The sequence below is a fragment of the Girardinichthys multiradiatus genome, chromosome 6 (genome assembly GCF_021462225.1).
Source record: "Girardinichthys multiradiatus isolate DD_20200921_A chromosome 6, DD_fGirMul_XY1, whole genome shotgun sequence".
Taxonomy (NCBI): domain Eukaryota; kingdom Metazoa; phylum Chordata; class Actinopteri; order Cyprinodontiformes; family Goodeidae; genus Girardinichthys; species Girardinichthys multiradiatus.
The window spans coordinates 47,293,312-47,316,853 of NC_061799.1; the positions used below are offsets into that span (position 1 = coordinate 47,293,312).

Genomic DNA, 23,542 nt, shown 5'->3' on the forward strand with positions numbered 1-23,542 from the left:
TGATTTGAAGATCATTTTATTTAAGGCCGATTTCAAAATAAAACTCAATAAATCTCAAAATGGGTGTAGTGTTTGTTTCATTTTTGCAGTTATCTGGTTTGGAAACTATCCCACAAAGTATTGCGAAATAACGCAAAGACTATTGCTTGGGGACACAAAAAAGAAAAAATCCCCCATGTCCCCTCGAGGACCTCGTAGAAAGGCTTCATTAAGAGAAGATATTAAATAAATATGTTGTGAAATAGAAAAAAATTGAATGTACCATTAAATGTACAATTTATGTAATACATCATTAAATATTAAGTGTACCACTAATTACATCATGTCGTCTTTAAAATTATACTTAATTATTCAGTGGCACATTTAATTGCATAATAGTCCATTTCATGATATAACGGTACATTTATTGTTTCTAATGATGTATTAAATAAATAAATGGTACCTTTAATTTAATGGCACATTTAATGTTACATTTATTTCATGTTACATTTACTTCACTTATGGGACATTCACAACATTTATTTATTTAATGATGATTTTATTGTATTAATTTTGTCCAGTTTGACCCTCCATTCTTGATGCCTGTATAGGAGGTCATGTCAGAATTTAAATCAGGTGTTCTGGAGCAGACACACATCTAAAACTTGCAGAGAAGAGGTCCCTGAGGACCAGGGCTGTCTTTTTATACTTTTGTTCAACAAGTACAGTTCTCTTACTAGGTGCATTTTTCTTTCTTTTCAGCAACTTGAAACATAAAAGTAATGTCATTGTTCAAAGGAAACAATCACTTAATAAATAAGTAAAATACAACTATGTACATTTTGTTTATTCAGCTAAGATAGACATGGTCTGTTTCCTTGTTTAATATTTTATTATTTCTTCATTATTATTCTTTTTACTTTAACTGGCCTTTACTACAACTAAAAACAGGGACCTAACTGGTCCTTCAAAGAAAGAAATTACCAAAAGACTAAATGAAGAAAACTAAAATGGGAGAGTCACAGGAGTGGGAGTCAATTTACCAGGACTGGGATGGGACAGGATTTTTTTCGTTATGCTGGCTTGGGATTGGGATGGGACAGGAGAGAAAATCCACTCCCGTGTCACCCTCTAATTCCCACCTCTCGGATCAGGAATTTCACACCTGCAGCCTTAGCTGGGAACATGTCAGACAACGCCGGACGTTTCCATCTCTCTGCAGTCCACCTTTAAAGAATAATGCATAAACATCTAAGAGAGCACCCAGAAGGGAGGGATGGAGGTAACAAGCTCATCTTAAAATATGAACCCGTTGACGCTTCCTCAGCTGCACAATTAACCGAGTCCCAATTGTAACTGCTTGGATGGAAGGTATGCTAGGCCCAAACATTTCAGGAGATTTGTGCGTCATCATTATGTGGGAAACATGGCAGAGCGATGGAAATGTGCATCAATCACACAATTCCAACAAAAACATCCTGAATCCCTTTTCCAGTGTCTCTCCCATCTTCAACTGGGGTCCAGAAAATGAACCAAAACTAGAACCAAACCTCAACTTCAACAAAGACTCGATGGTTTAGCTGCAGAAACGGGCTTAACATCTCCACCTCGACCCGGCTATCATTTACAGAAACCAGCAGGTCTGATCTGAGAGTCCAGACTGGTCCGCGTACCAATCCATCAATTTTCCCTTGATCTGCAGGTCCAGAACTAAAATATCTGATAATTTTCCTCTTCAATAAATTGGTCAAAACTGAAAACCCTCTGAAAGAACTCTGCTCAGACCTGGAATCTGCTTCAGCCAGTTACAGTCCGGCTGAACCAACTGGGTTTTCCTAATGATGATCCATGTGACCCTGACAGCAGAACCCTGAGGTGTGACATCTTTAAAAATATTCCCATAAACTTCATCATTTCTGCTTTTTGAAGCATAAAAATCAGAAATGAAGATGAAAACAGGAAGAGCCGTAGTATCAAGGAGTCGGATCATTTCCTGGAAACAGAGTAAAAATATCAGCGAGTCAGACTGAACACTGAGCCCACCCCCATCAGAACTTCTCTTTTTACTGGAAACTTCATGGGAACTACAGCGAGTTCATCTGCTGGTGAAATCATAAATCTTGTTTATTTTAAAGATTCTGGTTCCTGTTCTGATTGAGCTGCTCCAATCAGCTCAATCAGCTCTGGTTACATCAACACACAGACACGCACGGCAGCCCGGGCCTGACCTACAACTGGAATCTCATTCATTTCCTGGCCGGGAGCCCGGAAACAGAACATTCCAGCCCATGAAAATCACCGGGACCAACGACCAGGCAGGAGCAGCAGAACGAGCCTGGAAACCTGGAAAAATAGCCAACATTTCAGACTCCATCATCAAACCTATACAACAGCAGCTCAAAGGCAACGTTAATGTTCCTCAGTCTCATCCAGACCCAACAGGAAAGCCTGACTTGGATTGTCCCCCTGGATCCACATACTATTCAACAAACGCTCCAGATCAGGAAAAACCGAAAGCTAGAGTTTGGAAATGTCTTCATTCAAAACCCAAAAACAGAAAAGATTCTCAGCCTTGAGATCCAGACGTTCTCTGATTCTCTTCAAATCACATTAAATACATTTGATTTATTTAACAGCAAGGCATGATTCTTCTTCCAGAACGTGTCCAGAACTTACAGGTTTCTTTCTCACAAACCAAAAGGTAAGCAAGGGCTGAAGAAACGTTTAGGTTCTGGAAAGTAACCTGTAAATCCTAGGAAGTACAATGGCGAATTGGACCCTGTTGGTTCAGAGAAATATGAAGCTACACCTCATGATCTAGGCTGAACCCTAAAGGTACCCTGGATGTTAGAGGAACCGTTAATATCTGAGACGTTAATCCTGTCAGTTCAGGAAATCTTACACATAACAGGTCACCAGCAGGCACTAGAAGTAACCTGTGACCTCCCAAAAGTACCATGAAAGTTCAGCAAAGTAAACGCTTTTCTTGTTCTACTGATTTTAAATTCAGAGCAGACGGACGGGTGTAGGGTTCAAGTTCCAGGAGAGCATCCTTTGACTTGGGGAAAGTGACCTGTAACTTTCAGAAAGGGACCTGTAGCTTTCAGAAAGGGACCTGTAACTTTCAGAAAGGGACCTGTAGCTTTCAGAAAGGGACCTGTAACTTTCAGAAAGTGACTTGTAACTTTCAGAAAGGGACCTGTAACTTTCAGAAAGGGACCTGTAACTTTCAGAAAGGGACCTGTAACTTTCAGAAAGGGACCTGTAGCTTTCAGAAAGTGACCTGTAACTTTCAGAAAGGGACCTGTAACTTTCAGAAAGGGACCTGTAGCTTTCAGAAAGGGACCTGTAAATTTCAGAAAGGGACCTGTAGCTTTCAGAAAGGGACCTGTAACTTTCAGAAAGTGACTTGTAACTTTCAGAAAGGGACCTGTAACTTTCAGAAAGGGACCTGTAACTTTCAGAAAGGGACCTGTAACTTTCAGAAAGTGACCTGTAGCTTTCAGAAAGGGACCTGTAACTTTCAGAAAGAGACCTGTAACTTTCAGAAAGGGACCTGTAACTTTCAGAAAGTCACCTGTAACTTTCAGAAAGTGACCTGTAACTTTCAGAAAGTGACCTGTAACTTTCAGAAAGTGACCTGTAACTTTCAGAAAGGGACCTGTAACTTTCAGAAAGGGACCTGTAACTTTCAGAAAGGGATCTGTAACTTTCAGAAAGGGACCTGTAACTTTCAGAAAGGGACCTGTAACTTTCAGAAAGTGACCTGTATCTTTCAGAAAGGGACCTGTAACTTTCAGAAAGTGACCTGTAACTTTCAGAAAGTGACCTGTAACTTTCAGAAAGTGACCTGTAACTTTCAGAAAGGGACCTGTAACTTTCAGAAAGGGACCTGTAACTTTCAGAAAGTGACCTGTAACTTTCAGAAAGGGACCTGTAACTTTCAGAAAGTGACCTGTAACTTTCAGAAAGGGACCTGTAACTTTCAGAAAGGGACCTGTAATGTTCAGAAAGTGACCTGTAACTTTCAGAAAGGGACCTGTAACTTTCAGAAAAGGACCTGTAACTTTCAGAAAGTGACCTGTAACTTTCAGAAAGGGACCTGTAACTTTCAGAAAGTGACCTGTAACGTTCAGAAAGTGACCTGTAACTTTCAGAAAGGGACCTGTAACTTTCAGAAAGGGACCTGTAACTTTCAGAAAGTGACCTGTAACTTTCAGAAAGGGACCTGTAACTTTCAGAAAGGGACCTGTAACTTTCAGAAAGGGATCTGTAACTTTCAGAAAGGGACCTGTAACTTTCAGAAAGGGACCTGTAACTTTCAGAAAGTGACCTGTAGCTTTCAGAAAGGGACCTGTAACTTTCAGAAAGTGACCTGTAACTTTCAGAAAGTGACCTGTAACTTTCAGAAAGTGACCTGTAACTTTCAGAAAGGGACCTGTAACTTTCAGAAAGGGACCTGTAACTTTCAGAAAGTGACCTGTAACTTTCAGAAAGGGACCTGTAACTTTCAGAAAGTGACCTGTAACTTTCAGAAAGGGACCTGTAATGTTCAGAAAGTGACCTGTAACTTTCAGAAAGGGACCTGTAACTTTCAGAAAAGGACCTGTAACTTTCAGAAAGTGACCTGTAACTTTCAGAAAGGGACCTGTAACTTTCAGAAAGTGACCTGTAACGTTCAGAAAGTGACCTGTAACTTTCAGAAAGGGACCTGTAACTTTCAGAAAGGGACCTGTAACTTTCAGAAAGTGACCTGTAACTTTCAGAAAGGGACCTGTAACTTTCAGAAAGTGACCTGTAACTTTCAGAAAGGGACCTGTAACTTTCAGAAAGGGACCTGTAATGTTCAGAAAGTGACCTGTAACTTTCAGAAAGGGACCTGTAACTTTCAGAAAAGGACCTGTAACTTTCAGAAAGTGACCTGTAACTTTCAGAAAGGGACCTGTAACTTTCAGAAAGTGACCTGTAACGTTCAGAAAGTGACCTGTAACTTTCAGAAAGGGACCTGTAACTTTCAGAAAGGGACCTGTAACTTTCAGAAAGTGACCTGTAACTTTCAGAAAGGGACCTGTAACTTTCAGAAAGGGACCTGTAACTTTCAGAAAGGGATCTGTAACTTTCAGAAAGGGACCTGTAACTTTCAGAAAGGGACCTGTAACTTTCAGAAAGTGACCTGTAGCTTTCAGAAAGGGACCTGTAACTTTCAGAAAGTGACCTGTAACTTTCAGAAAGTGACCTGTAACTTTCAGAAAGTGACCTGTAACTTTCAGAAAGGGACCTGTAACTTTCAGAAAGGGACCTGTAACTTTCAGAAAGTGACCTGTAACTTTCAGAAAGGGACCTGTAACTTTCAGAAAGTGACCTGTAACTTTCAGAAAGGGACCTGTAATGTTCAGAAAGTGACCTGTAACTTTCAGAAAGGGACCTGTAACTTTCAGAAAAGGACCTGTAACTTTCAGAAAGTGACCTGTAACTTTCAGAAAGGGACCTGTAACTTTCAGAAAGTGACCTGTAACGTTCAGAAAGTGACCTGTAACTTTCAGAAAGGGACCTGTAACTTTCAGAAAGGGACCTGTAACTTTCAGAAAGTGACCTGTAACTTTCAGAAAGGGACCTGTAACTTTCAGAAAGTGACCTGTAACTTTCAGAAAGGGACCTGTAACTTTCAGAAAGGGACCTGTATGTTCTACAGAAGAACAAGCTGGAACGCCGCCAAACTTCTTAACGTGATTATTTCAGTTAAGGTTCTAAGCAGCTCCACAGAATTTGCTCCTCAGGAACCAAATGAAATCATTTAAAATGTGAAAACTGCCATTATTTTCTTAAGAAAATCTTGATCATGGATTAGATGTTCCTCGTGTTCTGAGCAGGTCAAAAACACCCTCAACATGTTCTCCAAGCTGCAGTTTAAGGAGATTCTGTAAAGTTCTGGACAGTTCTGATCCAGGCCCTGCAGCTCGATAAGGTAAAGAGGACTAATGAGAGGATTTTAAACTTTACCTTTAAAAGAGTCTGAGAATCATGTTCTCTGTCCAGCAGCTGCCTCACCTCACTTCCTGTCTGTGATGATGTCATGGATTAGATCATCAGTTTCTCAGCCAGAGACATGATGACCCTCTATCAGGCGTCACGTTGTCCACCTCTCATCCACTTCCTGCTGGAAACTAACTAAAAATAGCTGCCAGCTATGAACAGATCTGCCGCTGGACACCATCAGAGGGAGCAACCGCCCTCAGGAATCCTGCTGGAGGCCCTCATGGAGCCATAAAATCCAGACGTAAACTGATCCGACTTTCAGGAAACATTTATCTCACAGAAAAATCTCAACCTGGACTCCAGGTCCATCCTGACAGCTTGTATCTCCACAGATTGTTCAAGCATCAGTCCTGCATACCTCTGGATGGTGGTAGGTTGATGTACAGAGATGAAAATGGACATAAAGACTGAAACGAGCTGTGAAGGAGAAGCTCTGGAGCAGCTGATGATCCTGCAGAAGGTCCAGACACAGCAGGTCTTCACACAGCATGATAAAAATCTGGAAACGACGATCCGAACCCGGAATGAGACAAGCTCATGGATCAGATTAAGAAAGGAGGAAGCTTTTAGAATAGAGCATGAAGAGGAACAAACATGATTCAGTTCCCTCTGCAGAACATTTCCTCTCAATGGTTTGAATTTACAGCTCTCTGAAGTAATCAGATTACTTCCTGTTGACGCCAGGATCCTGGTTTCTGATCCAGAATGTTAAACAGTCCGGATCCCTTCCATCAGCTTCAGGGAGGAAACAGGAACAAACTGCTTCTGGTCCTTCCAAACCTCACTGAGCTCGTCTGAACTCTGAGCACCAGATCTGGTTCTGTTTCACGGAACCAACAGGAGGTTCTGCTTCCTGCGTCTCTGCTGAATTTAACCTGGGATTTAAAGCTTTATTTATATGATGCAGCAAACAGAACAGAGCTTGACCTTCCTGACACTACGGCCCATTTCATCAGAACCAACTTGTGGCAAAGTGAAGTGGATCTTCTATGAGGAAGTGTGGGCCGGGAAACCCACATCCATCCCGTTTGGGGCCCTAGTTTGGTTTTGGTTATGCATCCTTCAGGGTTTCCTTATGCAGCATGAAATTGGGCTCATAGAAAAAAAATACCAGAACAGCTTTTGGCAGGTCAGTCCACATGGGCCCAATCAGAACTCCATGAGTTTTCTGAAAAGTCCAGTTGAACTGTGTTTAACTGGCTGAGTTCAAACCAGTGGGAGGGTCAGACTAACAGTAACCTAGGAAACGTGCCCACTGGGGGCCTCATGTCCCTTAGTGGTACCAAATGTGGGCCCAGTTAGGGCCCGAGTGGGCCCAGCTGAGCCTCAGGTTTTGTTTCAGATCGATGCTGGATGTTCTTCCTTTTACTTAAAGACCTGACGATCATTCATCTGCTAGAAAGTTCTGTTATGACCCGACAACTCTGCTTTTGTCCTCTACACACAGCACCATATGCTGTTGTGGTCCGGTACCAGGACTGGACTGAAATCAGGAGAAAAACAGCTAAAGTCTAGAGAAAAGGAGCTTCAGACAGCCAGAACTGTTCATCTGGACCCCCTTGAAAGACAACAAGAAGGTCTGGATCCCAGGAAACACAACCAAAAGTCTTTAAGAGGTTTAGACAGTTCTGTCCTGCAGAATCAAGCCGGTCCAATTATGTTTTGCCTCACAGAGTCCTGAAATAGAACGCAGGAGTTGTTGTTTGTCTTAGAGGGGAAATCCTGTCTCTACCGACCCAGGCTCGGAGGAACTTTCCATTTCCTACCGGATCCGCCTGCATTGTCCTGCAGAACCTGCAGACTGATAGGACAAACAGGCCGTTTTGAGTCCAAATCTGACTCGCAAGTCAGAACCTATCTAAAGGAATCTGTCTGACAAATACAGAACAAAGGAGTTCTGGTTCTGGTCTGACTGATGATCCAGAGTAACCACGGTGTGTCTGCAGGTGGAACTGGACTAATTGGACCCTGCTGGAAGCTCAGCAGAGACAATCCCATCACAGCAACTGGGATTGTGGTGGATAAACTGGACCGTGTGGGAGTCACTAACTGGGAACAGAACTGGGAGCAGCTCGCATTCAGGGAGGAAATTATGTCATCGCATTTTAAACATGCTGACCGCTCATATGAGCTTGTTTTCCAGAATATTCTTCCATCCTTTGGACGATGAGGGAAAACGTGCTCATTTCACAGGTCCAGTAACACCATGGAAACGTCCCAGTCCAACCAGCAGGGAGCTCAGGTGTGAATGAACTCCCACAATCCCCCTGCAACGTTCCCACAGTAAAAAACGTCTGCAGCAGGAAACAGACTGACCAGCAAAACCAGATGGTCCAAATTCCGTCTCAGATACAAACCGGTTCTGCTTCCCTGGATGTTCCTGCAGGCAGACATTAGCCCTAGAACCCCCCAAGGGCAAAACAACTGTTTTAAACGGACCAAAAGGAACCTAAAGATACGGACCAGCTGGAGCTAAAACCTGCTCAGAAACTGGTCTGTGTTCATCGTCATCGGATCATGTCTGGGTTCTGCCCCGGTTTCTGGTAGAATCCAGACTTTATGGATGGGTTGATACCTCCTGCCCTTTCCCAGCCTGACCCACATGTTTCTCACCCAGCCGTCACTCCTGAAGGATTAATCCCTGACCGTTTGATGTTATCCAACATATGTTCTGATCCGACTTTCCTCCGCTCGCTCCCTGCCAACAGTTACAGCGTCGTTCTGCGGTCGGCTTTAATGAGCTTCCCCGGATTAAAGCCGCAGCTTCGGTCCAAACCCACGCAGGAGGAAGCTGCAGAGGATCAAGACTGATGCTGAAGATCAAAACCTGAGCACCAGAACCCAACCGGACTCCTGATTCTTTGGTCCAATAAACCCGGCATTAATACGGGTCTGACTGGACATGACCGTCTCCCAGTCAGCACTGGTGGACTCTTCTTCTACCTTCATCCTGAGGATCAATGTTGGTTTAACTCCATAAAACTAAAGGAATAAAGACAGAAAAACCATAAAAATCCAATAAAGTCTGAGGAAAAACAGGCTGCATTTTCTGATCTTCCCAACAGTAAATCCTGATGGAGTTGCAGATTTCCAGGAACAGGACCTGGAACCTGCAGCCGTTTGATTCTGGAGGTTTTATTTTTAGCCCACATGGATGATCTGGTAACAATTACAGAGAAACCAGCAGGTCAAACCTCTGAATCAGGCGAGAAAAACCCTCCAACAGAGAACCTGACAGCATTCCTGCAGCTCTGCTTGAGGTTTCTGCTTAGAGAGGTGGACCCTGAAGGCACCACGCCGCCGTCGGCTCGGTTTGAGGTCTGAGGACAGCAGAGAGGATCCGGTGCCCGAGCCAGAGTCCTGCTGGGAGAACCGGCTGCTGGCATCACAAGGAAACAAGCGCTGGATACTGCTAATTACTATGGGCTGTAAATACATCAGTGTGTAATACTGAAACTCCTGTTGTCACCAGGAACCAGAACATGGACTCGGATGAGAGCAGAGGAGGTGTTCTAGAGCCACCAGCAGTGACTCACTTCGCTGTCAAACAAACTGGAAAACCGGCTGTCAGCTGCCTGAAATCCACAGAGGAGAGAAAATCTGAGTCATGGAGCTCAGCTCCGGTCCTGGAGGTCAGAACATGACCCAACACTCGGTCTGACACCAGCTGCTTCAACAGGAACCGGTTACTGCGGTCGCACATCATTTGAAACAGAATGTTCCTTCAGATGGATCCGACCCAGTAAAGACCCGATTGGTTGGTTCCGCTGAAAGACCACATTAATAGTTATCTAATGTTCATTTTTCTGAAGATCAACTTGTTGCACCACAGTCATGCAGTTTAGGACGTTTCTGGACCTCTCGGTACTACGGGCCATTTCCACCAATCAGCTGTTACCAAATTCAGCTCATTCAGCAAACTTTGACCTTTAAGGTTTAAAACTTTGAGCTTTTTCACTTTTTCAACAGAAATGAAGAAAACAAACGGTCCACCATCTCCAGAACGTCACAGATTAATGTGGTGAAAATGTGCTGCATGGTGGAGCAGGTGGAGCATGGTGGAGCAGGGGGAGCTGGTGGAGCAGGTGGAACATGGTGGAGCATGGTGGAGCTGGTGAAGCATGATGGAGCTGGTGGGGCATGGTGGAGCAGGTGGAGCTGGTGGAGCAGGTGGAGCTGGTGGAGCATGATGGAGCTGGTGGAGCATGATGGAGTTGGTGGAGCATGGTGGAGCTGGTGGAACATGGTGGAGCATGGTGGAGCTGGTGAAGCATGATGGAGCTGGTGGAGCATGATGGAACTGGTGGAGTAGGTGGAGCATGATGGAGTTGGTGGAGCATGGTGGAGCTGGTGGAGCATGATAAACTGGTGGAGCATGGTGGAGCAGGTGGAGCTGGTGGAGCATGATGGAGCTGGTGGAGCAGGTGGAGCATGATGGAGCAGGTGGAGCTGGTGGAGCATGATGGAGCATGGTGGAGCTGGTGAAGCATGATGGAGCTGGTGGAGCATGGTGGAGCAGGTGGAGCATGATGGAGCTGGTGGAGCAGGTGGAGCTGGTGGAGCATGATGGAGCTGGTGGAGCATGATGGAGTTGGTGGAGCAGGTGGAGCATGATGGAGCTGGTGGAGCTGGTGGAGCATGATGGAGCTGGTGGAGTAGGTGGAGCATGATGGAGCTGGTGGAGTAGGTGGAGCATGATGGAGTTGGTGGAGCATGGTGGAACTGGTGGAACAGGTGGAGCATGGTGGAGCTGGTGAAGCAGGTGGAGCATGATGGAGCTGGTGGAGCAGGTGGAGCTGGTGGAGCATGATGGAGCTGGTGGAGCATGATGGAGTTGGTGGAGCATGGTGGAGCTGGTGGAACATGGTGGAGCATGGTGGAGCTGGTGAAGCATGATGGAGCTGGTGGAGCATGATGGAACTGGTGGAGTAGGTGGAGCATGATGGAGTTGGTGGAGCATGGTGGAGCTGGTGGAGCATGATAAACTGGTGGAGCATGGTGGAGCAGGTGGAGCTGGTGGAGCATGATGGAGCAGGTGGAGCATGATGGAGCAGGTGGAGCTGGTGGAGCATGATGGAGCATGGTGGAGCTGGTGAAGCATGATGGAGCTGGTGGAGCATGGTGGAGCAGGTGGAGCATGATGGAGCTGGTGGAGCAGGTGGAGCTGGTGGAGCATGATGGAGCTGGTGGAGCATGATGGAGTTGGTGGAGCAGGTGGAGCATGATGGAGCTGGTGGAGCTGGTGGAGCATGATGGAGCTGGTGGAGTAGGTGGAGCATGATGGAGCTGGTGGAGTAGGTGGAGCATGATGGAGTTGGTGGAGCATGGTGGAACTGGTGGAACAGGTGGAGCATGGTGGAGCTGGTGAAGCAGGTGGAGCATGATGGAGCTGGTGGAGCAGGTGGAGCTGGTGGAGCATGATGGAGCTGGTGGAGTAGGTGGAGCATGATGGAGTTGGTGGAGCATGGTGGAGGTGGTGAAGCATGATGGAGCTGGTGGAGCATGGTGGAGCTGGTGGAGCTGGTGGAGCAGGTGGAGCATGGTGGAGCATGTTGGAGCAGGTGGAGCATGATGGAGTTGGTGGAGCAGGTGGAGTTGGTGGAGCAGGTGGAACTGGTGGAGCAGGTGGAGCATGGTGGAGCTGGTGAAACATGATGGAGCTGGTGGAGCATGGTGGAGCATGGTGGAGCAGGTGGAGCATGGTGGAGCATGTTGGAGCAGGTGGAGCATGATGGAGTTGGTGGAGCACAGTGTCCATCCTACAATCACAAACGCAAACATGTGGAGTTTCCATGTTCTCCCCGTGAATGCGTGGGTTCTCTCCGGGTTCTCCGGCTTCCTCCCACAGTCCAGATGGATGGATGACATCACAGGTCACATGACACGCTCCTAGGTTTCTGAACATCTCTGGAAACGAACCCGCCTTTCTTGACCACCTTCTAACTGATCCATTCTTGGGATTTTCCTTTTCTCCAGGTCAAGTTTGTGCTTCAGGTGCTGGAGGAAACTTCTGGGACCAGAACCTGTGAGGTTCTCCATTCACATCAGAACCTTTTAGACACTCCTGGTGAAACATTTAAAATGTAAACATGACCGATGACCTCATCACCTTCAGCCTCACCTGAGCATCTGATTATCAGAACCAGATGGAAAATTTAAGCTCTAAAACACAAGAAAGACAGAATTGATTTGAACATTTTTCACAGAATTAAAGGAATTTATGGAGCTTTCAGCAGAACCAACAGAACCAGCAGATCATTTGTCTGTTAAAACTGTAAATAAATGTCTGACTGAGCCGATCATACGGATGATTTCAGCAGATACGTGACTGGATCTTCTCTCAAGGTTCAGCCCAGATAGAAAAGTTCTGAAACGTTCTGGTTTCACACATTACAGCTTCAGAACTAAACAGAAGCAGCGCCAGGGTCCTCCAACAGGACTCGTTCACCGGGTTAATGCGAGCCGAACCTGAACCTCAGTGAGCTCAGGAGCCCGTTTCTGAGGAAAAACTACTGCAGCCTTATGGGGCGGTTCTGGATTTAAGGTGGTTCTAGAGGATCTGCTCTGAACAACCTTCAGGAAATGGGTCCTGAGGTGTTTTGTCTCATGGACTTTGCTGTCTGTAGAAACTGGATCCTGCAGCTCCGGGACAAACTGGGTCTATTTTTAGAGATCCTGTCATGAGAACTGAGCCAGAGACCAGTTTCAGGGTCAAACCTCCATGAGGTCCGGCTGCTGCGGTTTCTGACCTTACTAGACAGGTCTGGACCGGTGACCCTGGGCTTGTCCCGGTACCAACCTCCCCCTTTCTGACCCCTGAAGATGTGTTCCCTCCCCTCCTCCCCCTGGGTGAGTTTTCCTTACCGTAAACCCGAAGCCATCCCTGCTGCTGGGACACGGAGTCCCCCAGGATCCGGTCCACCAGAGGATCCAGGAGACTCAGTCCGCCCTGGAGGGAGTCCAGGTCTCCGGGTACCGAGTCCGGCTCCATATCCCACCGAGAAAACTTGCTGTGTTGGGAGGAAAGCCTCGGGAGGAGCGTGTTGATCCAGGAAGTGTGAGTGAAAGTGGAATAAAGTGTGTGTTTGATCCCTCATGGAGGCTTTGGGAGATTTGGCCGCCTGCTGCTCACTGAAGGCCGCTAGCTGCTCTGGCTGAAGCCGGCGGCGCTCCGGCTGTCCGCCCGGTTCTGCCTCATGGTTCCAGTTCTGGGAAAAAGGGTTCAAACTTCCGCCAAAGCTCCAGAAACAGGAGGCCGGGCACCTCTCCTCTCCTTTCCGCTGAATTATTCCCCACAGTCCGGCGGGCAGAGCGGAGAGAGCGGTTGGAAGTCCGGGATCCAGGCGGAGGTCAGTGAGTCTCCGGCGGGCTGAAGATCTGAGCTGCTGCCGCTCCACGGGGCCGCGCCGGGCAGCGGGGCCGCGCAGCAACGTGCCAGCCGCGCGGGAGCGCGCAGGGAGATCCGGGAGGAAGAGGAGGAATTCCAGGACCTGAAGCCATGTTTCCTGATGAAGAGAGAGCAGTTCCCTTATTAGACCACATAGATTTTATTATTACTATTATTATTATTATTATTGTTATTATTATTATAATAATTATTATTACTATTATTATTATTGTTATTATCATCATCATCATTATTATTATTATTATTTATTTTTTTATTACTATTATTATTGTTGTTGTTATTAGCTGTATTTGCCACGTTTGTAACACAAACTAGGAATTTGGCTTCAGTTCCACTTTGTTCTTAATAAAGAAATATAAAGGGAAATAAATAAATATATATTTATATTTATAGAGAGAGGAAGACATGGTTGACTTGTACAAATATGCCTGGCATGGATCTGAGCATTCTGACTGTTCAGTGTCCATCAGAGGGAAAGCCTGACAGAAGAAACCATCCTCTGGTTTGTAGCACCGATCTGAAGGTCTAAACAGTTTGTGTGCAGAGTGTGTGGGGTCTGCAGAGATGTTAGCTGCCCTTCCCTTGACCCTAGACCTGTAAAAGTCCTGGAAGCAGGGAAGGTCGGTCCTGATGATTCTTTCTGCAGACCTGATTGTTCGTTGCAGTCTGGACCTGTCCTGTTTTGTGGATGATCCAAACCACACTGAGATGGATGAAGACAGGACAGACTGAATGATGGCAGTGGAGAAGATGACCAGCAGCTCCTGTGGAAGGTTGAACTTCTTGAGTTGCCTCAGGAAGTACAGTCTCTGCTGGACCTTCTTCTGAACACTGTCTATGTGTGAAGACCATCTCAGGTCTTCAATTCATCAGACATAAGCGATAATACCCAGCAAGTAAAACCTGTTTGCAGGTGAGTGTTTAATAGCAGAGAGCTTTGACACAAAGCAGAGTAGTTAAAACGGATGCAGTCTAATGAGAAAATGATCTAAACATGAGGAGAAATGTCTGCTCATTTAATCACGTTTTCTTCCTCTGGGTCTCTGCTTTATGTCTGTTTGCAGCGTTCTGATTCAAGCTTCTGCTTATCTTGACACTTGTGTTCATTCTTGGGCTGCAAAGTGATGCAGCTGTTAGCGCTGTTGCCGTGCAGAGAGAATTTGCATGTTCTCATTGTGCATGCATTCATTAGTGGGTATAGACAAATAGATTGATGAATGGTTGATTCTTTCTGGCCCACTTTCTGCTTCTTTTAGGACTGCTTACACATGCATTTAGTGTGTATTTAATTAGTTTTATTCATCATGTGGTTCTGTTCTCTGGCTTTTGTCTTAATATTGTGTTTGATTCAATTCATTTGGATGATGTTTTCTTTTACATCAGCTTTTCTCTGGTTATTTTGGACCTTTTCCACTCTGTGTGATCATGTGGTGTCCTTTCAGTTCATATCTTCAGTTTTAAAAAATCGTGTGCCTGTTTTTGATCCTTTCAGTCCACTCGGTGGTTCTGTGTTCATTCTCACTCAGTCTGTATGTGTGGCCCCGATCCAGGAGCCCCTTTACCTCTGAGGGCCCAGCTAGAGTACCTGGTGTTTCACACGCAGCGCTCTGTCTCCCTCTGCTGGTCAGTTGCTGTACAGCAGTATTAAATCGGTTCAGGTTCGGCTTTCAGGAGAAACTGGACGAGTGAAATCTGAAACCAGTTCTTCAGAACTCTTAGATTATGAACTGTTCAGATGAGTCGTTCAGTTTTAGTCTTTTAGACTGGTTCAGTTTTACGCTGAACCAGTCCTCACTCTGAGCAGCAGGGGGCAGTAATGCACCAGTAACCTGAATGATAATCAGGAGAACCGGTGGTTCTTCCGGGAGCAGATCTTCATGTTTATTGTAGGATCTGAACCGTCTGAACTGGACCGGTATCATTCGAAGATGACCGACCTGCAGCTGCTCAGGACGCTGGTGACGGAGAGGCTGACTGCGGCTGCAGAGAAGATCCTGGTTCTGGTCCAGAAGGTTCTTTTGGAGCAGCAGCACGAGCTTCTGCGGCGCGGAGAGGCTGAAGCTTCAGGTTCGGTTCGGGTTTATTTTCAGTGTTTCAATCCAGTTCCATGTTATTCAGTATTAAACTACAGTTGATAATCCCAAATTAAGCTGCAGGTTCATTAGATCAACAACAGGGAAGAGATCAACGGTTCTGAAGGGTTCGGATCAGACCAAAGGTTCTGAGGGGTTCACATCTGGTCATCGGTTCTGAAGGGGTTCAGAGCTGAAGACTTTCCAGACATCAAGTCCAAAACATAAATGTTCTGGTGTTTGGTCCACTTCTTTACCTCTTCAGCCTTGTGACACAGTGGTCCTGGGTCGTGGACAGAGCCCACTCCCTTGGTGACCAGTAGGACTCATGGTAGCTTCCAGCTATTGCTCTTCAGATGTCCCAAACCATCAGAGAAAATAGCTCTGCGCTGGTCTTCTCCTGTCCATGCTTGGGCTTTCAGAACCACCTCTGTGTCCCTGTTTTCTTTAACATACTGGAATATTTAGGAGAACGGATCAGAAGATGATCAGTAAACCGGAGAGAATATTCCAGACTCTCCATACAGTACAGACCAAAAGTTTGGACAAACCTTCTCATTCAAAGAGTTGTCTTTATTTTCATGACTATGAATATTATAGCTTCACACTGAAGGCATCAAAACTATGAATGAACACATGTGGAATTATATACTGAACAAAAAAGTGTGAAACAACTGAAAATATGTCTTATATTCTAGGTTCTTCAAAGTAGCCACTTTTTGCTTTGATTACTGCTCCACACACTCTTGGTATTCTGTTGATGAACTTCAAGAGGTCGTCACCTGAAATGGTTTTCCAACAGTCTTGAAGGAGTTCCCAGAGATGCTTAGCACTTGTTGGCCCTTTTGCCTTCACTCTGCGGTCCAGCTCAACCCAAACCATCTCGATTGGGTTCAGGTCCGATGACTGTGGAGGCCAGGTCATCTGGCGCAGCACCCCATCACTCTCCTTCTTGGTCAAATAGCCCTTATACAGCCTGGAGGTGTGTTTGGGGTCATTGTCCTGTTGAAAAATAAATGATGGTCCAACTAAACGCAAACCGGATGGAATAGCATGCTGCTGCAAGATGCTGTGGAAGCCATGCTGGTTCAGTATGCCTTCAATTTTGAATAAATCCCCAACAGTGTCACCAGCAAAGCACCCCCACACCATCACACCTCCTCCTCCATGCTTCACGGTGGGAACCAGGCATGTAGAGTCCATCCGTTCACCTCTTCTGCGCCGCACAAAGACACGGTGGTTGGAACCAAAGATCTCAAACTTGGACTCATCAGACCAAAGCACAGATTTCCACTGGTCTAATGTCCATTCCTTGTGTTCTTTAGCCCAAACAAGTCTCTTCTGCTTGTTGCCTGTCCTCAGCAGTGGTTTCCTAGCAGCTATTTTACCATGAAGGCCTGATTCACACAGTCTCCTCTTAACAGTTGTTCTAGAGATGTGTCTGCTGCTAGAACTCTGTGTGGCATTGACCTGTTCTCTAATCTGAGCTGCTGTTAACCTGCGATTTCTGAGGCTGGTGACTCGGATGAACTTGTCGTCCGCAGCAGAGGTGACTCTTGGTCTTCCTTTCCTGGGGCGGTCCTCATGTGAGCCAGTTTCTTTGTAGCGCTTGATGGTTTTTGCAACTGCACTTGGGGACACTTTCAAAGTTTTCCCAATTGTTCAGACTGACTGACCTTCATTTCTTAAAGTAATGATGGTCACTCGTTTTTCTTTACTTAGCTGCTTTTTTCTTGCCATAATACAAATTCTAACAGTCTATTCAGTAGGACTATCAGCTGTGTACTGTATCCACCTCCTGCACAACACAACTGATGGTCCCAACCCCATTTATAAGGCTTGAAATCCCACTTATTAAACTTGACAGGGCACACCTGTGAAGTGAAAACCATTTCAGGTGACTACCTCTTGAAGTTCATCGACAGAATACCAAGAGTGTGTGGAGCAGTAATCAAAGTAAAAGGTGGCTACTTTGAAGAACCTAGAATATAAGACATATTTTCAGTTGTTTCACACTTTTTTGTTCAGTATATAATTCCACATGTGTTAATTCATAGTTTTGATGCCTTCAGTGTGAAGCTACAATATTCATAGTCATGAAAATAAAGAAAACTCTTTGAATGAGAAGGTGTGTCCAAACCTTTGGTCTGTACTGTACGTGGAGAGGAAGGATGACCCTGACTGACTGTGGGTGGGGAAAACATCAGGACTGAAGGTCTTTCCCTGGAAAATGTCTCCACAGTCGGAATTTATCCAGACAGCTTCAACTTCCGGCTCCTGCAGGACCGGAATGATGGTTTTTCTAGAGAAAAATTGACTTGGTGTCAGGAAGTGACATCATGCAGAATGCTACAAGGAAGGAAATTATTTCCATCCATCCATCATTTTTGTGTCTCCTATGCCAGCGTTTTATGACTCAAAACCAAACTATTGTCCTCTGTAGATGCTGATCAGGTCCATTATTCCCACCTTTATCTTGCAGAACTTTGCACCATCAAACAGGAAGTGAAGGATGAAAAGCTAGAAGAGCATCTCCAGGATGAAGCTGTTCCTGCAGGAGAAGACACCATGGAGATCAAGAATGAGCAGCTCATGATCAACCTTGAGGCATTGAAGGTGGAGCTGAAGAAGGAGGATGTCCAGCCAAGTACTTCCTGTGAGCTATCAGAATCTCCACCCATTCTAAAAGAAGACTCCAGCAGTGGTTCCATTTCTTGCAGGGTCTGTGGGATGGTGTTCAGCTACCATGGTTCTCTGAGGAACCATGCTGAGATCCATGCTGATGATGAGCACTGCATCTGCGGCGTCTGCGGTGAGCTGCAGGTTGACAAGCAGATGCTGCTGCAGCACCTGGAGACGCACCTCAAGATCCACATCTGCAAGTTCTGCGGGAAAACTTTCAGACGCCGCCTGGACCTGGACGTGCATGCGCGCTCGCACACCGGCGAGAAGCCGTTCGTCTGCAGGATCTGCGGGAAGTGCTTCAGCCGCAAGAGCAACGTGGAGATCCACATGAGGACGCACACGGGCGACAAGCCGCACCGCCGCGAAGTTTGTGGGAAGTGCTTCAACACCTCGTCCATGATCCGCCACCTGAGGACGCACTCCGGAGAGAAACCCTTCAGCTGCCACGTCTGCCACAAGGCCTTCACCGCCAGCTCGGACATGAAGATCCACATGAGGAAGCACACGGGCGAGAGGCCGTACAGATGCCCGATCTGCGGGGAGTCCTTCACGCTCAGCACGCCGCTCAAAACACCACATGAAGCATCACACGGAGAAGCGGCCATACTGCTGCGGCCGCTGCGACAGAGTCTTCAAAGATGTTTACTCACTGCGGCGTCACATGAAGATGCATGACTTCCAGAAGAAGACAACCTGATGCCAAGGCAAGAAATGGAGGCAGAAGATCCAGTACAACTGCAAACAGAACCATTAAACTCAACATCAACTTTATGTCTTCGCTGGAAGGTCCGATAAGGACAAGACACCGTTTTTATATTTAATGATTCTCACTGTAAGCTGCAGCTTCTTTTAACTGATTACAATAAAATCAAAGTGTAAAAAGATGCTGATTTTTGTCTGCTTGAACTCTGATGATGATGATGATGATGATGAGGGGCTTTAAAAGTTTTTTCCAGGAACTTTTAATTGGGAACCAAAGTCTTTGTTTCTCTAAGGTATAAATATGACGTGACACAGTTTCCCTTACCTGTTGACCCAAACTCAGACAGAGCAATAACTAGAACATCTGAACCAACTGGACCTGGGACTGAGCTGGACGGGGACACATGTCCATCTTAAACCACTAACAGTGAGCAGGACAGTCAGGGAGGTAAAAACATCTCCATAACAACTACTAGATGTTGTCTACAGGCCAGCTGGATGTTGGGAGACATGTCAGGAAGAAGCCTTCTCCATCACATAGACATGGTTTGCTGAACTTTGGATTGGATCCATTTGATCTCTAAAGGTTCAGGTTCAGGGCCGGTTAGTACTTGGATAAGAGACCACCTGGTAATATCAGGTGGTGTATGGGCTGCCCAGTGGTGCTGCTGTTAGCACTGCTGCCTTGCAGCAAGACGGTCCTGGGTGTGAATCCTGGCCCGAGTTTGCATGTTCTCTCTGTGCATGAGGGGGTTCTCTCCGGGTACTCCTACTTCCATCCAGTCCAAATTAACACGTTAACTGGTCTTACTAAAATGTGTCTCTCATCGGTCCTGGGATGGACTGATGACCTACTGACAGCTGGAGATAGGTCTTCAGCAACCTTCTGTTGAAGAACTGAGCTGAAGAGTGCAGGAAAGAAGATCCAGGACTCTGGACCTTCAGGACAGATAATTTTGAAATACTATGGAAGACTAAATGATACCCTGTTGGTAAATGTATTGGCAGCAGTTAAGACAATGATTGTGACACCAGTCAGTTATTCCTCAAAGTGGCATTTTCTTCTCTGCTGGATAAATAGACTGAAAGGTTTTAATTTGATATCATGTTCGCTGCGACTCTCTGACCCTCTGATTTGATCTTCTCGCTCTGTCTGCAGTCTGACTCTAAAAGCAGGATCAAAGTTCCTGCAGTTATCCAGCATTCCTGATGTTGCTGCCGTGTCCTCCTTGGATCAGATCATCCATAATCTGGCCTTCTTCATGATGTTTGAGGAATGAAACGGGTTCAACCTGCTTCTGTGGAATCCTGAAAATGAAACCGGAAACAGAAACGAAGCGACTCCTGTAATAGTTTGTTTTTATTACTGAATTGTTAGGTTTGGGTTTACAGGCAGGTGTGAACTGAGCCAGAAACATGACAGAGGAATCCTGGAAACGGAGCAGCTCCAGCATCATCATCAACAACATGAAGAACAACAGCAGGATCTCACCACAAACAGCCCATATAACTTAAAATACTGATTCCAGAGCTTGGAGCTGCACAGGCTGCAAGGAGGACAGACGAGTTGCATCAGGACATCCTGGGGTCTGATGGACTTTAGAAACTGCAGAAGTACTGACAACTGTCCTTTTAAGGCACGAGCAGTAAATAAATCGCAGATGAGCGCTTGTGGCCTCTGCTGAGCGAACAGACTCGTCCTGACTGATGACTGGCTCAAAAACTCCACAAATATTCAGTTTAGCTCCTGAAAACCCACAAAGAATCAACACAAACAGTAATGGTGTAAGGCAGCAGCTCTCAGCCCTGTATACAAGCAAGCAGAGATAATAATAATAATTATAACAATTATAATAGTAACATACCACAGACGTTATGATAGAGGATATATTTTCACCTGGAGGTTTCAGTTGATTGTGATGAAACATAATGAGGCTGCTCAGGATAAAAGCAGCCAATCACTTATTTACACACATAAACTCCTCACTCTAACTCAATAATAAAAAACATTCACTCAAAAATAGAACATTTGAAATAATTATTAGCACCAGTGTATCAGAATAAACTCTCGCTACGCAGAATGTACAAAGTTGCATAGTGTTTGGATGTGGAGTGGAGACAAACGTGAGGTGATGCAGCGTGGGAACCAGGTTTAACAATAAAATGCACTTTATGAGCCAGCAGAAGCTGCCAAGGTCCTAAAGGGGTCATTCCATGGATCAGAACATGATTCTACACACACACAAATCCAACGTCATCCCACAGAGAAACTGTCAGAAAATCGCATCTTGTTCCAACAGAGAAGCATTTCATCCATATGATCGGGAAGTTTGGACTGTCCTCCAACACATCGTTCAGTCCAGATCATCTCTCATCAGAGGTCTCCACCACAGACAGAATTCCCTGAACTCCTCATTCATCCCACATGTTTCCTTCTTTTAAGGCGGCCCGCATCAGTAGTTCTCCAGACTTTCTGAAGTCCAGGACTTTCTTTAGACTTTGGGGGCTTCAAGATTTTGTCCTGAGAACATGCTAGCAAATTCAACTGAGGAAAACCTCAGTCGAATTTGGGCTCGGTCCACGGCACTAACATTTGCAGAATACAAAAAGCTTTAACAGTAAGTCAACAGTAAGTTTGTAGCCAGGATCAGAATAAATATGGGTTTATTACCAAGTCAATTTTACTAACATTTTTACTATATTCTAAAAAGGTCAGTGGTTTTATCGTCCTCTAGAACACTGTTCGGGAAAAGTAACGTATTACAATGCTTTGCAACCTGAGATGACAGAAGTTAGCATGCTAAGGCTAACCTTATAGTTAACCTTAGCATGCTAACTTACTAGCAAGCTGCTCTAAAGTAAAGATGCCTCTTTGCAATGGCTTGGACTTTAAAATGTTAATTTGATTAATTATTTTGAAAACGTTTAAAAAAGTGCATTTAATCACATCTTTCTTTGTCCGATGATTTCTGACACATCGGTAATACTGAGCCACATACTCCAGCCCAGTAGGTAGCAGTAATGTATTTAGCTTGTTTGCCAGCTTTGAAGGATCTCAAGCATAACATACCAGCTGAATACAAAGTGTTATACTGGGAGCACTGACGATCCTGGTGAAGTAAAACTTGTGCTAGAATCAGTGGCAGACGTTAGACTCATTCTGTATATGAAACAATCATGCTGCTGTTAGTATTGGTAAGCTAACATTAGCATATTGACAATAACGTTACCATACATTGGCAAATGTTAGCATGAAAGAAAAGGTTAGAGTTCACTTTAACGTGCTAACTAAGGAGTTGTTTGACAGAATGTCGGCTATTCTGGCAGAAGTGTGAAATAAGCTACCATGGAGCCTAGCTTATATTGTTAGCCTTAGCGAGCTAACACATACATTCCACAGCTCATTATTGTGATTTTTGTGACTTACCGAATATGAAAACTTGTTAATATGAGTCACATTAATATTTCAATCCAATTCTTAGAGAAAATTCTCAGAGCTTTACAAAAATCTGCAATTGAAACTGGTCTGAAATCAGTGAAAATCTTACAGATCATTAAAATAAAGGTGCAGAACTGCTGGTGAAGATTACTCTGAAAGACTCTAAGGTCTGGTAGTTTAAAGATAAATCCAGAGAAATTGGAATTGGACCATGACTTTAATTTTAGGTAGGCTATTGTTCATCTGATGCTAGTGTGGATGATAAATGGGGTTGGGGACTGAAATTTGAAGCTGCTTGTAAGCTCTTACTCAGTTATGTAGAATATTTTGGTTGCTCTTGGGAGGTTTTGAGGTTCCGTCTATGGTGGAAAACAGCCACTACAGCTTCTACACACATCAAGGTTAAAATCTGGAAGATTGTAAATGAGAAACAGTTTGGGTCTGGTCTTATATCTCTGGGACTTTGGCAGCTTCCTTTGCAGCAGTTCATGTGACTTTACTAAACACTGCCACCTGCTGGAGGTGTGAATACTGCAGAGGAGGGGATTTGAAACGTTTTCCCTGCTGTCCGACTCAAGAGTGTAGCAATTGGAGGAGGATTTGAGAATTCCTTCACGTGTTCTGAATTGTTGTAGAGAAACGTATGGCGAGGCACGAGCGTACGTCCTGTGTGGCTGCAGTCACGTCGGGTTTGTGGTTCTGGTTTTCTCTCCAAGGTTTGTCCACCTCAGTCCACGGCGTCTCTGCACCGTGGAGTTCACTGTAACACCGCTGTCATCAGCAGCTGCTGGGCACAACTGAAATGTTGGCAAAGAATCTGAGACAAGAACTGTTTTGGTAAAAGTCGGCCCGTTTGCTGGAGTGTTAGATGTGAGTGTGAGAGGAAAAGGGGCGGGGTGGATGTGGAAGAGGTGGGTGGGCCTAAGGCCGCTCCAGCGACGGTGTGTTGAAGCAGCCTTCAGGTAATGTGTTCTTGATGTCGTTAAGGTTAGAAATGTCGCTGTGGATCTCTCGAATCTGCCGGTCGTAGTCGTCGATCATCTCCTTCTGTGTGCTCGCCACATCGTTCAGCTCCGCCAGCTTCTTGTCCAGTTCACTGCCAGCCATCTTGTCCTTGGCGCGCTTCAGAGACTCATCAATCTGGTTCAGTTTGCTCAGGTCCACTTTATCGATGTTTCCTGTTGAAAACACACATGATGGTTAGTTTGTGAGAGTCACAGC

At 45.4% G+C, this 23,542-nt stretch overlaps 3 protein-coding genes across 3 annotated transcripts in view; 1 reads left to right on the plus strand and 2 right to left on the minus strand.

The window, feature by feature from the left end:
* rasal2 (RAS protein activator like 2) overlaps positions 1-13,550 on the minus strand; it is a 70,448-nt gene extending 56,898 nt beyond the window's left edge. The window contains exon 1 of the mRNA XM_047367071.1: positions 12,880-13,550. Within this exon, the coding sequence (XP_047223027.1) occupies positions 12,880-13,006 (127 nt within the window). The 5' untranslated portion in view covers positions 13,007-13,550. The remainder of the gene's footprint in view (positions 1-12,879) is intronic.
* Positions 13,551-13,737: 187 nt separating this feature from the next.
* LOC124869315 (histone-lysine N-methyltransferase PRDM9-like) lies at positions 13,738-19,064 on the plus strand. Its single transcript, XM_047367115.1, has 2 exons — positions 13,738-15,490; positions 17,978-19,064. Exons 1-2 carry the CDS (start codon positions 15,301-15,303, stop codon positions 18,853-18,855), a joined length of 1,068 nt encoding a protein of 355 aa, XP_047223071.1. The 5' UTR covers positions 13,738-15,300; the 3' UTR covers positions 18,856-19,064.
* Positions 19,065-20,224: 1,160 nt separating this feature from the next.
* The window catches only part of lamc1 (laminin, gamma 1), a 56,577-nt gene continuing 53,259 nt past the window's right edge, over positions 20,225-23,542 (minus strand). Inside the window, exon 28 of the mRNA XM_047367066.1 lies at positions 20,225-23,499. Coding sequence (XP_047223022.1) covers positions 23,243-23,499 — 257 coding nt within the window. The 3' untranslated portion in view covers positions 20,225-23,242. The remainder of the gene's footprint in view (positions 23,500-23,542) is intronic.